Source organism: Cryptomeria japonica, chromosome 10 (genome assembly GCF_030272615.1).
Source record: "Cryptomeria japonica chromosome 10, Sugi_1.0, whole genome shotgun sequence".
Lineage (NCBI taxonomy): Eukaryota > Viridiplantae > Streptophyta > Pinopsida > Cupressales > Cupressaceae > Cryptomeria > Cryptomeria japonica.
This window is the reverse complement of record NC_081414.1, coordinates 95,956,488-95,975,105: the sequence shown is the minus strand read 5'-3', so window position 1 is coordinate 95,975,105 and position 18,618 is coordinate 95,956,488. Positions and strand designations below refer to the sequence as shown.

The window sequence follows — 18,618 nt, the reverse complement described above, 5'->3', positions numbered from 1 at the left end:
ATATCTATTTTAATCTAACAGTAGTGGGGTAGTTAATATGACCTGATTTGTTCATTTAATCATATTAGAGTTGAGACAGGAGTGGTTATAATCTATGTATGAATTTTCATTTGCTTAGACTGAATGACTCATATTTAATCACAAACCCTAGATAAGAAAACTAGGGCAACAGTGGAACATTACATTAGTCTCCATAGCTCTCAAGCACCGTGGCAATTAGTTTCTAAGGTTTCTTTGTAGGTTGCTATGGGGAAGATTGAGAAATGTGATGTTTAGGAACCGTAAACTTATGTTTGTCGGTTAGCATGTCCACTGTCATTTTTTATTTATTGATAAATCATATAATTAATAGGGATTTGTCAGGCTCCCGATTTTGTTAAGGCAAGTCAAGTATGTTACAACTATTTAATGACAACAATGGAACTGCCAATTTTCTTTTACTAAAGTAGCTATCTGGAGAACGAGAAGAAAAGAGCTCTCTGAACACTCAATAACAAAAGGAAATTGTTTATTAGATAGAAATTGTATATAGCATGGAAGCAGATGTATTCAAAACATCTTAATATATTGGCTCTCAGTAGGTTTCCCGAAATTTTCATCAAAATGTCAGAGTTATTGAGTTTATCATCGACTGAAAAACTCACCAATATATCATGATATATTGGCAATACCTTTGATATTAAATTTATTGTGATATCGTCAATATGATCGCAATATTTTTTGCTTTGTTTTCTAAAACCCTCTGAGCTGTGATCTTTTCAATATTCTGCACAGTATTTTTTGCCAAAAGTCTGCCTGTTTTCGTCCACCGACTTTACCCAATTGTATAAGTTTATTTCTACAAACATGTTTTCTATCAGTCTCTTTCTTGTCAGCATTTCTAACAACTAAATGCTGTATCTGTAGACATTTCCCTCTAGTTACTCTCCTTCCCATCCCATATCTGCATTCATGATTGTCAATAGTGGGATCACTGAAAATCCATATAGAAATACTCAAAGGACGAGTAATGTAACCTACTGACCCTTTGATGGAAGTTGTTGAAGTATCCATAGATTGTACACCTGTAGTTAACCTGGATATTCCAAAATCTGTTCAATAGCCTGTTAGGTTTTTGTCAGAAAGGAGATTCTCATGTTTTAAATCACATGAGACCAAAGTTGCAGGGACATGGATACAAATATGGATATGGTATCGGATACGGATATGGCCATTTTTTAAGTCCCCCAATATGCATACAGTTGGATACGACATTCATAAAAAATATGTATACTTATATTTAACACAATTTTCTAAGTTATTGGAGGAGATTTTCATTACTTTGAAAGCAATATAGACACATAATTGCTACATAAATAATTAGAAGTTGATTTAACAATTTACGATATGCAAAAAATTAAAATAGTTGAGTTGCATTGGAAGATAACTCAAAAAATGGGTCACTGAAATAGAAAAGAAAATTCATTTGTCTTTTTCGTTTGGTGTAGGTTTTGTTTATACCAATTGTTTTTTTTTAAATTCACGAATGAAGTTTTTTTAAGATTAAATTTAGAAAGATTTATACCAAATTTTTTAAAATCAAATCACATAGAATCTGACATGTTGGAAAACAAGGTTTTTTTGGCACACATGGGTACAGTTTCCAATGTGCATCCAGGCCATATCGGATACGTGTGCCCAGGGAGGGAAAAAGGAGTTTCCAGCTACTCTGCGTGAGACAACTTGGTCAGAAGACTTCTAATGTAGATATTCCATGACAGTTGCGATGTTAATGGCAATGTCCAGTTGTCTCTTCAATCCCTATTCACAATCATTTTTTCAAGATACAATTACTTCTCTAAGCTTCCATTTGACATAAATTTAAAAACTAGAGCTTTGAACCCAAGGATTGAACAGGAAGCTGTGAGCCTGGTGAAATTGCAGTGTCAAATGTCTCTTAACGCCTTACATTCAGAACTGAAACTTATGAGCTTCTTCATTGTGTAAATTAAAAGCTTCACAGCAACTAGTCCACCACCTCTCGGATCTCCAAATTGGCACTAGAAACTACCACTATTGCTGTTTTCTGTGCACTGTAATCAACAATCTTAAAGTTAATGAGAAAAAATCATACTTCATAATTCATGGTGTACACTCTTCTTTATTTTTACTCTCTCATTCTTTATGCACCTAGGATAGTTTTTATGTTAAAAACATTAGTTATTTTTCCGTTTTTTTCATTTTTCTGTTTTTTTTGTCTCAAAATTATCCTGAGAAACTGAAAATATCTATATCTTCAGTTTTTCAAGATATTCCCGAGAAAGATATATTCTTCTATGGCATATAGGATATGGGGTTTCAAAGCCAAGAATTGACAACAATACTGCCATGATATCATCATTTGTCTGACAGGATTCTACAACGAACTATCATTGACTTGGAAAAAAGATTAATTTCAGGAGAGATTTTCTTAAGCAAACCTCAGTCATCACCATATCAATAGTCATCATTCCATTCACTGATATGGCAATAATCTAACACAGATAATAGTACCAAATTCTAAGGTTCCTACGTACCCGCAAAACCTTCCATAAGGATAACTGCTGAAACCTATTTAGTACTGTCGGGAGGGAGCCCATCCTAATTAAAGGCATCAGCTGAACACTAATTCCCAGAGTCAAGATCTTAAAGATCTGAAACCTGAGCTCAAGCAGAGTTGAATCAGAGTGATCAAACTATATTTTGATCAGCCTTGTCAATCCCTGAATCTCATAATTAAACCCGCAAACATCAAAATACAACAAAATTCCTTGTTCAGGGTTTTGTAGTTAAAATATCATCATTTCCTCAAACATTTTAAGATCCCATAATGACCAGTGACGACTCACACTATGGAGTATCATTATGTCGAGAAGTCTCCCACAGTCACCATGGAGTATCATAACGACGAGAAGTCTCCCTACAGTCATTCTTAAGAATTTTTTTAAAAACCAATTCATCTCCCCGTCTTCACATCTTTACTGGTTTTTAATCACCCAATCTTATTCTTTCTCATTGACCACCTAACATAATTCTGTTAAGACATCACCCTACTTCTTGCCTTCACATTTTGCTGTTCATTTTATTCTATCCAGATTTACTATTGCATATGAAATTCTCTGAAATTCACTTATCATCTTGGCACTGTAGTCATATGTACGTACAATCTACACAGCTGATGGTCGATTAAGAACATTACTTAAACACAGAATTCCCAGATCAAAGGGTCAGTAGGTAACATATAATTATGCACCAGGTCCCAGATCAAAACGTAAAGGCACATAATTTAATTAGTATAGGTTGTGAATGGGAAGGACCATTACTTGGTCCAAGTTACTAGAAAATCTTTATTGTCACTTAAATAAAACATCATATTTCTACAACTGCACTGGGGAAAAAAGAAAAAGATTGATATACATAGGTTGTGCCAAAGGGAGTTAACAATGCAATTTATTGGTTCCTCCTGCAAAATTTATACCAGAAGCCACTGTTGTTAATAACATCCTTAACAAATTTTTATTTCAATAACCTTTTGAGCCAAGATGTCATGGAAATAATGTTGCGCCAAAAGAAGTAACAATTGATAATATACATAAACTTAAAATGCAAAATCTTAAAAAGAGGCAGAGAACCTGAACTCCCAGTTACATTAAATGTTGTGAAGTGTTTCTTTATATTAGACAATTGTTTTGTTGCTTGTCTAACCAAAGTAAAATCCCTGAAAGTTTTTTAATTGTGAGTTAGAATTTTATGTACCACGTTATGAGATTCAAGATATTTCTTTGGCACTATCACTGAAAGTAATATCATCTTTCACTCATGAAAATTTCACCTGACATCCGAATGTCTGGCGATCAAAACTCATTCAATCCACAGTTAGTTTTAGAAATGCATTTCAATTTGATACGCAATGAACATAACATCCTTAATTATTAAATTACAACTTTGACAAACAATTAAATCTACTTGACAATTTATACTAACAATCATCATACATATTATATTTGCAACATTTTCATACAGGTCAATTTACGAACAACTTAGATATCTTTCCCTAAGATGATTGAAAGAGAGGATAAAACAAAACATTATGTGCATGACATTACATGTAAAGTATATTTGAGTTTATTTATACAATTTTAACACACTTCAAAATTAAACCTCATGATATTATATATCATAATTTGCATAGTGAAAGATAAGTTCAAAATTATATCCGCGCCATTCATCCTAAGATATGTTAGATATGACTTCTGCTTGCACAATTTGCTGGAACTGAACATCCATCATCTCTCTTTTGATTTTAGTGATAGCTTCTTGTTGGGTTTTTATTCCATTCTTTAATGTAGCCACAATTGTAGCCTGTTCAAGTTGCACGTTAACCATCTCTATCTTTATTTTCTCAATCTCCTTTTGTATTTCAAGAAGATGGAATTTGACTTCTTCCCAGTTTTGCTGAATTGCTGATGGGAAGGAACATATTTTATTTTTCCTGAATCAACAATTTATTGTACGATCTCGTTAGTCATTTGCATTACAAGATTATATTTATTTATTCAAGACATGAATGTATAATATTATTTTACCTCTTTGGGGTTCGATGGACTTGTCTCTTAGGTACACTTGACGAACCAATCTCCTTTGTAGAATCGATGTTCTTAGGGGGTCTTCCCCTAGGTCGTTTTGGTTGGTCTAAATCTTTTGCTTTAACCAATGCCAACCTTGATTCGACTCTTCCTCTCTTTCCCTTCTCCTCTGCTCATTCAAATAAACATTTGAAAGTTATGTGGTATAAAAACTATGATGAATCAGTGTGTCAAGAATAATGATAAAGATAAGAACTTAAGAGCATTAATTAAATAATACATTTTAATATACTATTTGTTTGTTTGCATATAATATGTTCTATATGCTTAATGTATATTGTTACAACTCAAATATAAAACATGAAAAGTGTATTGGACTGAACTAAGCTATCCATTGTGTGATTTTAGGGAGCTTCGTTATAGTTGTTGAAGTTTGCTAATTAACTAGATTATTGATAGCACATCCATTTAGTCTACTTGGGGTTGGCATTTACATATTGATAATACTTACATCTATGATGAGAACCTTATTATCCCCAACTACCTGATTTAGTAAACGAATTTTAATTGAATTGACAAATGAGTCAAGATTATGTATGGTTGTAAAGCAAGATATGTGGATCCCCAAAGTCATAAGTCATAATCTATTATGTTCATTCTCCCTTTTAAGAATTGTTGTATAAGTTTTTATTATAAATCTATATTTTACTACTTGAGTTTACTTCACATATTCTAAACATATCTAGTTATGTACTTTCAATCAGTAAATGGATCCAATCTAATCAATATCTAGAAATTACTAGTCAAATTAAATTTGATACTTATCTAATCAATATCTAGAAATTACTAGTCAAATTAAATTTGATACTTATCTGGTACTCTAATCCAAAACTAAGGGTATCAAGCATGCACTTGTAGCCTTATGCATTGCTTGTCTAGTTTTTGTCACAAGCCTAGTTAGATAAATCACATAATATCATAGATATAGTTATAAATTTCTAAGATAAATGAGGCTCTTGATTAATTCTTTGTAGAAAGAGTAAAAAATTACCCTTATTTATGTACATAATGCTTAGAAAGTAAGAGAGTTGATTTTAAGTAGTTCATTTGAATATCATTTGTTCATGTTCATTTCTTTCAACATTTATGCTATCATACTTGAATAATTTTTTCCTTATGGCAATTGTGTACTTTGTTGAGAGAAAAAGTCGTCAAATTCCTTTGATATGTGCCCAACCTCCCCTCATTTCCCCATGTGAAGGGTTTTGATGTGGCAGCCTATCTACTCCTTGACTATATATTTGAATGTCTTAGAGTATTCAAACGTTCTAGATTGAATCATCAATAACAACCATACCTTTCAAGAATAATAATCAAGATAAACAAGAATCAACAAATGTGGATGAAAGATTGATAATATTTTTGCACAAATCTCTACATAAACAAGTTAAGTGAAATCTAGATTATATTTTGTAAATACTAGGAATCTATTTTTTTATTATTAACTTGTTATAATATTTGGCTCCCAATGGAAAAGAGCACTACATTTGAAAAAATATTGAGATTCTTGGATAATGCTCTATACCACTTGATATTTGTATTAGGATGTGTATAAGAGAGAAACCATGCCATGCAAGATATGTAAGAGCATCTATAACATTGTTAGATGTGTAGGAGTATGTAAGAACATGTAAGGGGGCTACATTGTGGACTTAAAAGCACATTTTTGAATGGCTAATATAAGTTGCGTGTGAGGGTTGTGCATACAATATGGAGTGCTTGGGATTTATATATGAGCCCCTTGGTTACAAGAGTCCAACATGTGTAAGAGGAGTTAATTTTGATGTTTGAAAGTTTAGACACGTGGAAGGGTCCATGGCTCCAATTTGGACTAGTCAGATCAAGACTTAGAACATGGTTTTACCAATCCATTGGCGGTTTCATGGATATTATTCGTCTATATATTGAAGGCTTGGTATGGGTGTTATAAGATGTGGATTTTAGAGTGAAGTTAAGCAACTAGATTGAATCTATAAATAGAGTTGAATTTTGGACCATGTATCTGATGATGAGGGCACTAATATTCTACAAATATTATATTATAATTCTATTATTGATATAAATAATTTGAGTGTGATTTGGATGCATATTTTTATTTAATTTTTTTTCCAAGGCATATCTTGTGTTTTATATTGCTATTTTATTGATTAGATTTAAAATTAATTTTATTGCCTATCTCATATGATTAATGTTGGGTTTTGCCATTTCCATTCATTTAGTAATAGAGTCTAATATTGTGCTAAAGGATGCGACACTCTCCTTACATGTTGTATCAAAACTTATTCAAGTGGGAGCTCTATTTACCTATGATCTTATTTTTTTAGGTATAGCTCAAATGGGAATAATGACAAAGATGAAGATCAAGAAGTTAAATGGTTAGAAATTTGAGTTGTGAAAACTCAAAATGGAGGCTTTGCTTGTAGATTATGACTAGTGGATTTTAGGAAATGGTTAGAAACCTATCCAATGAAAGAAATATACTAGGACTTGAACTTGATAGAAAGGATAAGCACACCACCTACGTATGCCTTTATATTCAATTCTATTGAATATCTCTAGTAAACATCTAAATAAGAAGTTGCGGGGGAGATAGAGGTTCAGTGATCAAACACTTAAACGACTTCAACATTTTCATTAGTTAGTTAGTATCAATTGATGTTAAGTTAAATGGGGAAGTCCATTATATTACTTCGATACATGTTTATTTACAAATGTTGTGGGATAATCTTGTGACGGGGATCAATAGTACCATCTCTATCTCAAATTCACAATCAACATATTAAAAGATAATTATTCATACAATTCATTTTAAACCAAAAATATTAATAAAAATTCAATTTAAATATATATATCTATATATATATAAAATCCATTATGATCATGAATTTTAATATTATTTTTATTTAATATATTTTATAATTTAAGAATATTCTATTAGCATTTTTCTTATCTTTTTTTTTCACACCGCAAGAAGCTGCAATAAAAAAACACGGCCCAGAAAGCGAAAAATTTCGCCATGATGAAACCATTTCCAGCCATATTGAAGAATCCAAGAAAAGAATATTCTTAATGTCTAAAACTCTTTACTAACTAATCATTTGTTCATAAACATATATTTGCTCTAAACACCAAAACCAATTTCAACTATATTAATTATACTTGTACAAATCAAAATTAAAGTACATGTTAGTCCAAATATATATAATCTTCATTAAAATAAAAATAACTATGATATATTTAATTGTCTCTTCCTAGATTAATTATAACATACCCACTTAATTTAAGAATACCTTTTTTCCACTCAATTTTTTCATATGAATATTATACAATTATCTTTTACAATTTCAAAAAAAAATTAAATATGATATAATCATAAAAAAAAATGTAAATCAAACAAAATAAAACAATTATAAAATAATATAACAAAACTTACTTGTGTCAGATGCTTTACTTGTTCTCGTGTCACTTGTACCCTTCTTCATTGAGATAAGCTATGAGAATACAAGAAAAATAAGAAAATCAAATTCAATATATAAAAAAAATAAAAAAGAAAAACAGTATCCTTAGTCTTAAAAGAGATTGATGGACATAAATTTATGAAACATAGTGTGTATATCTAGCCAACATTCAAATTCAAGTACCCTTGTTTTATTACTTTTTAACCAAAAAAAAAATAAAAAAAATAGTCATATTTAGCCTAAAGCATGGCACCAGACATATATTAATGGCTTTGCCATATGAATGAAAACATGAATGCAAAATTGTTGACATGGCCTATACTTTTAGATTTTAAAGCATAGCATAATTTACCATAAATCCCAGAGAGGGAATCAGTGAAAACCATTAATATTTACATGAATTCTAAGATCATATATTGTGCAACAATAGATAAAACATGGTGCAGTCAATTTGAATAAAGTAGCCACAATAAAAGATTACAGGCCAGTGTAACCATGTTTTCTGTGAGCATGAGAATACCCAAAGTGGTAAACTTAGGAATATTGTGCAGCATTTCAACATGGTGCTAGAGTTTTAAGTTCAGCATCACCCAAATTAGTTCAAGCCAGCCATGCAAGCATATCAAATCTATTGAGCAACCCCCCAAAAATATGATGCAAACAGAGGAGTTATGAACTGGAACAAGGGATTTAAGATTAATGTGACATATACTATGAATATGTAGTAGCGGAAGTTGAACATAAACAAATCATAATGATCTTAGTTTGTTTGTCTGGATTTTAATTGTGTAGATTTTCAATATCTAATGTTTGGGATCAAACTCTATGATTCATTTTTCTTTCTTCTTGGACATAAAAAATCTATACAGACAAAATTCATAAAAACAAGCTAAGAGCAATATGAACTAAAAATTTCATAATTATAAATCATAATGATGCCAAAGAAGAAAAAAAATAAAAAAATTATTACAATGCACCATTTTTTATTAAGGTTACCCCTTTTGATTGAAACAATGAACCAGAACAAAAGGTTTAAGGCTAGTATGCCATTTGCTAAAGCCCCTGTCATTTAGTTGTGGGAGTTGAGCAGAAGTACAGACCATGAACATAAACAAATCATAATGAAAAGATAGCACACCCATAATGAACATGGAGTGGCATATAAGATGAAAGTATAAAAGTTTGATGCTTGCATGAGGAGGGCATATATGCTTGAAAACTCAGTGGGTAAGTAACTACCAAGTGCAAATGAAATGAGTAGGAGGTTGGCATTGAGGTAAATGTTAGCTGATTCTATTATCTATACTAAACTTTCAAAGCAGAAATTAAAATGTTACAGGCACTCATTTCAACTCAAGACAATAAAAATGGAGATAGTTGCTGAATGGGTGCACTATAGAACAAAGCACAAAACCAGAAGTTAAGTCAGAAACCACAAGTATTCAACATAGAAATGGTAAATATCTTCAAAAACATTTATGCTTCACCACTGTAACGATAAAAAAGTTCCATACCTGATAGAAATTTGATTCTATTGTCTATACTAAAGTTTAAAACCAGGAATTAAAAAGTTACGGGCATTCATTTCAACTCAAGACAATAAAAATGGAAACAGAGGCGAAATGGGTGCAGTGGGTAGTAAAAATTCCTTGTAAACTACATACTGAACAGAGCACAAAAACAAAAGTTAACTCAGAAACCACAAGCATCAAACATAATAATGATAAAAATCTTCAAAAACACTTATGCTTCAACGAAAAAAAAGTTTCATACCTGATAGAAATCTGAGCAGGCTAAACTTCCACAGAAAATGGGTTTACAGAGCAAATATAGAGCAGCAGAATGGAACAGGCTAAACTTCCACACAAAATGGATTTACAGAGCAAACATAGAGCAGCAGAATGGAGCAGGCTAAACCTCAGCAGAAAATGGGTTTATACAACAAATATAGAGCAGCAAAATGGAGCAAGCTAAACTTCCAGTGAAAATGGGTTTACAGAGCAAATATAAAGCAGCAGAATTGAACAGAAAAATATGAAACCTCACACTTTCCATGCTTTCGTTGACTGCTTAGGCTGGGTCATGTGGGCCCCCCTCAAACCGGATTCTTTCCGTAGCATTTGCCATGTCCGTTTTTAATTTACCGTTCCGTTCCTAGTTAGTTAATTAGAACGGTCTGTGTTAGTGGACAAATGCTTTCATGTTTTGAATTTAATTGCATTTAGTGTAGAATAATCGTGATTGCTTTCATCCAGGGAAGTCGTTGAACATTTTTAAAATGATTTGTAATATATTTTCCTTCTTCTGGTTGTAGTTATTGCTTTGAAGGGGATTATTGCTGTTGAATGATAAAAGCAATTCCATTGTCTCTATTGATGGGTTCTTGTTGCTGATTAATGCCAGTAGATTTGAGTAGTCATTTAACAAAAATTTCAAAAGATAAAAAGATGAATTCTTGTTGATAAAAATTGACATACACAATCCAATTTAGAAATAATAAATAAACATTTAAACAATGTTCAACAGCTTCCCCCAAAAGGAGCCGTTTAAACCTGGCCTTTGTGTGCTCTGCACGCATATTGTACAAGGCAGAAAAAACGAGAATGCAGGCCTAGCCGTTAGGCTTCATCGTGAACTTTCACTTTCACTTTCAGTGCTAAGTAGGTAACACCCATTTCTTCCTCTGCAAAATTATTTGAAATGGCATGGCTTAATTCTGTGTCATATGGAATGTGTGAAATTTGTCCAGTCGTTGTCATTCCCTGTTGGAGTACGCTCTTCATAATCATTTATAATCATGCAGGTATAAGTATCGCTCTCAGTGAGTTGGATGAGCTAAATATAGAAATCAGTTAAGTTCAGCTGCATTTTCCTCAATTCTTCCATCATAGCAGATAATTGGGATTTTCTTGATTAGGAGGTTTTTCAAATTACTTAATTATACCAGTGTAAAGAAATACACAATAGGTAGCTACACAAATATGTTATATGATAAATCAAATAAACATGGATAAACACATATTTAAAAGGAACTCTATACATCATATTTGTTCATAAAATATGATTTATGAAAAATCAATTAAATAAATATTGATAAACATATATTTAAGATTAAGAGGGTAATTATATTTGTAAAAAGAAGTATATCATATTTTAAAAAATATATTATAGTTTAAATCAATTAATAATATATTAGGGAGTAAGAATTATGATTAGTAAAGATATAAGTATGAGTAAGAGTTTGGATTATAAATGGTCTGAATTTTAAATAAAAAATAAAGTTTAGTTGGTATGAATTTTCTACATTTTCTGTAGTAACAAGTTTTTCCATTATTCATATATTTTTCTGTTGATGTTTTAGATCACTCAATGATCTACTATAGGAAGAGGAATATACATAGTTTAATTCAAAAGTTTGCATTATTATTCTAAATTAAGCTTAGTTAGTTAAATAGTGATTGCCATAAATTTTGTTTTATAGTGAAGATTATTTCTATAATTATAGAAACAATATATGTAAACCATAAAATCAATCGTGCCAGTGCAAATGTGATGCTTTTGTGTAGGGAAATGTTTTCCTTTCGTCAAACATTTAGAATATCAATTTAATAGATTTCTATAAAGATTGAGGAATAAGCAATCATGTATCATGTCTTAATGAACACAATACATTTCATGTTTTGATTTAATTCTTGGATTATTTCCAAATTTTTTTCATCTAGCATAGATAATTTGTACAAATTACAAACAAATACATCAAAATAAATGTAAAAGAAAATTAATTATAAAATATTCATTCTTTCATTATTTTATAAATATAACTATAATTATATTTTCTTTATTCATTTTCACTTTAATAATGATAAAACCTTCAATAATCTATTTTCTTTTTCTTTTAAAGAAATTCTCACACAAAAATGATATAGGCTAAGATTATATCTTACAATTTTCATAGAATAGTATCCCTTGGTTCTTGGCTCTTGATTGAAGAGGTATTAGCTTAGGCTCATGTTCTACAAGGTGATTGCAAAAGTGATTTGAGTTTCACATAAAACTCTATTAAAAAAATTGTTTGACCAAATATTCACTATATTATATATTTTTCTTTTATACTTTTTTTTTTTTGATCAATAAAAGGCCGAAGCTGCATTTTATTTCATTTGTAAAATTTTTACAAACTCCATTCAGTGTGGGCACCGGTAGGAAAGAATGGAGCTAAGAAAACCTCCGGTCTAGCCCAGATCCCCTAGGGGATCAGATATGCCTCACCCAACACAAATTATTTTGGGATATTTAAAACTATCCCTGCAATTACTAAAAAATATGGATATATATTTCTTTTCTTTTTTCTTTTAAAATTTTAAGAAGCACACATGTAAATGAATATGCTTTAATAAATTACCTACTTAGTAGATCTGTTGTAGTTGAGCTTGATTCAATAGTGTGTTATATGGATCCAATATAGAGCATGCTTGTGCTACATGCATTATCTATCGTTCTTAAGAAAAAATAAACCTCTTATATGGATGTTTGGTTGCAATAACTAAATTTGGAGCTCAAAGAAATTATCTTTTTTCGAATTCACATATCCATTTTTTTGAAACTAGGAATAGCCATTGAGTCATTCTAAGCATAAATTAAGGTTTTTCTTATGATTTATATTTCCAATCACAACTTCCTCAATTTTCTAGCATATGTGATACATTCAAATTGCTTAATCAACCACACTTGTCCCATTGTGAGTGTTGCAAGTAAAATTACGGGTATGTACAGGATCATGATGTGCCAAAACAGGCCCTTAAGTGGCAATGAAATTTTAGAAAATCAGAGTTATGCAAATTGACATGAAAATTTGAATAAGTTGTGAACATTATTTTTAAAATATGTAAGAAGAAAATATATAGAAAATTGAATGTAGTTTCTAAGCTACTAGTTGGTTTTTGGAAAAAATAAATCCTATTTGATGAAAATTTCAAATTTCAATGCAACGGTACTAAAATTTTAGGAAAAAGATAAGAAGTAGACGTATGTCTAATCACCCTAATCACAATAAAATCATAATATTTTTTATAATATTTATAATATAAGTATTAGACTCATGTCTGGATGTGACACATTTTTTTATAAATTTTTATAAAGTAAATAATTAATTATGAATTTTTTACTACAACTTTTCAGAAATTCAGAAACTCCTACATCTGACCACCTTAACTTGGTCAAAACCTTATGAAATTTAATTTTTCCCTATAGTAGACGAAACATAGGATGTGATGCATGTTTCGGATTCAAAAAATAAAATACTGTTTGAAAGTTACGAGTGTTTTTCAATCAGTCTATCAATCAGGACTATTGTCAGAATTCAATTAGAAAATAAATAATAATTATTTATTAAAGTCAAAATAAGACAAGCCTTATATTGTTGGAAAGCTGAAAACGTCCTTAAAAAACCCTTTTCGTTTTATCAATTTTGGCTACAAAAAGTCGTCAGCCACTAGTGTAAAGTCTAGAAAATCAAGGAATACTGAAAAACACGTTTTTTCAGTTGACTTTCTAGGCTTGTCACTTCCAAGCCAAATCCCAAAGCATTCCCGAGCCGAAATTTGAATCTAATGTTTATTAATATATTAATATATAATATTTTAATATATTAATTTATAAATAAATTAGTATATGATATTAGGGAGAGGGAGAGGGAGAGGGGGGAGTTGGGGGGGGGGGGAGGAAGAGAGAGAGAGAGAGAGGAGAGAGAGATAGAAAGAGATTAGGGGAGAGAGAGAGATAGATGGAGAGATTAGGGGAGAGGGATAGAGAGAGATTAGGGAGAGAGAGATTAGGGGAGAGGGGGAGAGAGAGAGAGACTAAGACATCAATTTGTGTCGTTATGGGTCATATGGTGTACTATGACCCATTAGGACACAATATGACCCATAACGACCAAATATGGTGTCTTAAGGGGTCATATGGTGTCCTAAGGGGTCGTAGGACACCATATGACACCTTTTAATACCATATGGTGTCGTTAGGGGTCATATGGTATCCTAAGGGGTCGTAGGACATAATATGACCCCTTAGGACACCATAGGACCCATAACGACCCAATATGGTGTCATAACGAGTCGTATGGTGTCCTAAGGGGTCATAATGGTTCATGGGACACCATATGACCCCTAAGGACAACATACGACCCCTTATGACACCATATGGTGTCGTTAGGGGTCATATGGTGTCCATAGGGGTCATATGGTGTCTTAAGACACCATATGACCCCCTTAAGACACCAAATTGTGTCGTTATGGGTCATATGGTGTCCTAAGGGATCGTAGGACACAATATGACCCCTTAGGACACCATATGACCCCTTAAGACACCAAATTGTGTCGTTATGGGTCATATGGTGTCCTAAGGGATCGTAGGACATAATATGACTCCTTAGGAAACCATAGGACCCAAAGCGACCCAATATGGTGTCATAAGGGGTCATATTGTGTCCTAAGGGGTCATATGATGTCTTAAAGGGGTCATATGACACAATATGACCCATTAGGACACAACATGACCCATAACGATCCAATATGGAGTCTTAAGGGGTCATATGGTGTCCTAGGACACCATATGACCCCTTAAGACACCAAATTATGTTGTTATGGGTCTTATGGTGTCCTAGGGGGTTGTAGGACACAATATGACCCCTTAGGACACCATAGGACCCAAAGCGACCCAATATGGTGTCATAAGGGGTCACATGATGTCTTAAAGGGGTCATATGACACAATATGATCCATTGGGACACAATATGACCCATAACGACCAATATGGTGTTGTTATGGGTCATATAGTGTCCTAAGGGGTTGTAGGACACAATATTACCCCTTGGGACACCATAGGACCCAAAGCAACTCAATATGGTATCATAAGGGGTCATATTGTGTCCTAAGGGGTCATATGATGTCTTAAAGGGGTCATATGACACAATATAACCCATTAGGACACAATATGACCCATAACGATCCAATATGGTGTCTTAAGGGGTCATATGGTGTCCATAGGGGTCATATGGTGTCCTCGGACACCATATGACCCCTGAAGACACCAAATTGTGTCGTTATGGGTCATATGATGTCTTAAGGGGTCATCGGACACAATATGACCCCTTAGGATATGATAGGACCCAAAGCGACCCAATATGGTGTCATAAGGGGTCATATTGTGTCCTAAGGGGTCATATGATGTCTTAAAGGGGTCATATGACACAATATGATCCATTAGGACATAATATGACCCATAATGACCAAATATGGTGTCGTTAGGGGTCATATGATGTCTTAAAAGGGTCATATGACACAATGTGATCTATTAGAACACAATATGACCCATAATGACCAAATATGGTGTCGTTATGGGTCATATGGTGTCCTAAGGGGTCGTAGGACACAATATGACCCCTTAGGACACTATACGACCCAAAGCGACCCAATATGGTGTCATAAGGGGTCACACCGTATCGGAAGGGGTCATATGATGTCTTAAAGGGATCATATGACACAATATGACTAATTAGGACACAATATGACCCATAACGACCCAATATGGTGTCTTAAGGGGTCATATGGTGTCCTAAGGGGTCGTAGGGCACAATATGACCCCTTAGGACACCATAGGACCCAAAGCGACCCAATATGGTGTCCTAAGGGGTCATATGATGTCTTAAAGGGGTCATATGATACAATATGATTTATTAGGACACAATATGACCCATAGCGACCAAATATGGTGTCGTTAGGGGTCATATGGTGTCCTAAGGGGTCATAGGACACAATATGACCCATTAGGACACCATAGGACCCAAAGCGACCCAATATGGTGTCATAAGAGCTCATATTGTGTCCTAAGGGGTAATATGATGTCTTAAAGGGGTCATATGACATAATATGATCTATTAGGACATAATATGACCCATAAAGACCAAATATGGTGTCGTTATGGGTCATATGGTGTCCTAAGGGGTCGTAGGACATAATATGACCCCTTAGGACACCATAGGACCCAAAGCAACCCAATATGGTGCCATAAGGGGTCATATTGTGTCCTAAGGGGTCATATGATGTCTTAAAGGGGTCATATGACACAATATGATCCATTAGGACACAATATGACCCATAACGACCAAATATGGTGTCGTTAGGGGTCATATGGTGTCCTAAGGGTCCGTAGGACACAATATGACCCCTTAGGACACCATAAGACCCAAAGCGACCCAATATGGTATCACAAGGGGTCATATTGTGTTCTAAGGGGTTATATGATGTCTTAAAGGGGTCATATGACATAATATGATCCATTAGGACACAATATGACCCATAATGACCAAATATGGTGTCGTTAGGGGTCATATGGTGTCCTAAAGGGTCTTAGGACATAATATGACCCCTTAGGACACCATAGGACCCAAATCGACCCAATATGGTGTCATAAGGGGTCATATTGTGTCCTAAGGGGTCATATGATGTCTTAAAGGGGTCATTGGATACAATATGACCCATTAGGACATAATATGAACCATAACGACACAATATGGTGTCTTAAGGGGTCATATGGTGTCCATAGGGGTCATATGGTGTCCTAGATGACCCCTTAAAACACCAAATTGTGTCGTTATGGGACATATGGTGTCCTAAGGGGTCGTAGGACACAATATGACCCCTTAAGACACCATAGGACCCAAAGCGACCCAATATGGTGTCATAAGGGGTCATATTGTGTCCTAAGGGGTCATATGATGTCTTAAAGGGGTCATATGACACAATATGACCCATTAGGACACAACATGACCCATAACGACCCAATATGGTGTCTTAAGGGGTGATATGGTGTCCTAGGACACCATATGACCCCTTAAGACACCAAATTGTGTCATTATGGGTCATATGGTTTCCTAAGGGGTCGTAGGACACAATATGACCCCTTAGGACACCATAGGACCCAAAGCGACCCAATATGGTGTCATAAGGGGTCATATGATGTCTTAAAGGGGTTATATGACATTATATGACCCATTAGGACACAATATGACCCATAACGATGAAATAAGGTGTCTTAAGGGGTCATATAGTGTCCTAAGGGGTCGTAGGACACCACATGACCTCTATGGACACCATAGGACTCCTTATGACATCATATGGTGTCATATGGTGTCTCTCTCCCCTAATATTTTTGGTGTGATCTAGGTGTAGCTTGTCTTAATTTTCAGCTTTGGTTTAGTGTGAGTTTTGGCTTGTTAGTTTTTCCTTGTTGCCTCCGCCCATTGCAAGAAGTTTCTCTTCCACTCTTTGTGACTCTATTGCCCAATGGTGCTAGGCACTTGTCTTTTCAACCAGAGATTCAGAGTTCTTTGCATTCTTCTTCGCAAAATGCAATCCCCAGTCAGAGCCAATGTTATGTTGTCATTCATCCCTCATAACAAGAGTGAGTCGCCTTGCAAAAATTTAGGTTGAGTCTTTGTCTTGTCAAAAATTTGTTGGTTCAATCCCTAATCCTCCTGTAAATCATTTCTAAGTCCTTAGCATTACATTTCAATGGTCTGTTGAACCTCTTGAACCCCTTGAACCATCTTGAACAAAGTTCGTAGTGTTCATTTAGGTGCTGCAGGTTCTAAGTTGTGTCTAAGACATTTTCGGGCTAACGTTCACTTAAGTGTTGTGCAAGTGATATGTCATATACTGTTCAAACAGTTCATTCAGTTCGAGCAGGTTCATACAGTTCAAACAGTTCAGGGAGGTTCAAACAGTTCATTCAGTTCGAGCAGGTTCATACAGTTCAAATAGTTCAGGGAGGTTCAAACAGTTCATTCAGTTCAAATAGGTTCATACAGTTCAAACAGTTTAGGGAGGTTCAAACAGTTCGGGGATGTTCAACATGTTCAATGAAGTTCAAAGGTTCAATGCACAACCAAAATGGAGAGACAAAGCAATCGGTGGACAAATTTGGTCAACCGACAAAAGTTTGGAAGAGGAATTTGATTCACCATTTACTTAGGCAGTAATTGATTATTTTTCCTAGAGGATTGTGAAAGAATTAGCACGAAGAATGTTTATAAATTTCAATGCAGCCTGTAAATACAAATTTTCTGAGATAGCAAAATCAGTCTCTTTGCAGGGGGTATATCTCTCACTTCAATCATTGGATCAAGCTGGATTTTGGATATGTTTTATGAAACCTATTTTTATAAATTCTTACCAAAGGAATTGTGGAAATTCAATCTGGTCTGCAAGATACACTTGACAGAATACAAGTGTAGAACAAAGAACATGTTCTGATTTTTGGGATAGAAAAACCGTCATGTTGCGGGGGGCATATATTTTGATTCCACCGTTGGATTTTTCTCATTTTTTGATATATTGTGCACAGACACATTGCGCACGTTTCCACCGGAGAGATTAACCGAATTATGTCTCTTTCAAAAGTTATGGTGGACTGAGCGCGGGTCTATCCAAAGTGAC

The 18,618-nt window shown here is 33.7% G+C and overlaps 1 protein-coding gene across 1 annotated transcript; it reads right to left on the bottom strand.

Annotated features, from left to right (window-relative positions):
* Positions 1-4,094: 4,094 nt before the first annotated feature.
* On the bottom strand, positions 4,095-10,114 carry LOC131052592 (uncharacterized). The gene is made up of 4 exons (XM_057987180.2): positions 9,896-10,114; positions 8,098-8,155; positions 4,605-4,773; positions 4,095-4,510 (listed from the first exon to the last, which is right to left on the bottom strand). The coding sequence occupies exons 2-4, from the start codon at positions 8,144-8,146 to the stop codon at positions 4,249-4,251; spliced, it is 480 nt and encodes a 159-aa protein (XP_057843163.2). The 5' UTR covers positions 8,147-8,155; positions 9,896-10,114; the 3' UTR covers positions 4,095-4,248.
* Positions 10,115-18,618: the final 8,504 nt, after the last annotated feature.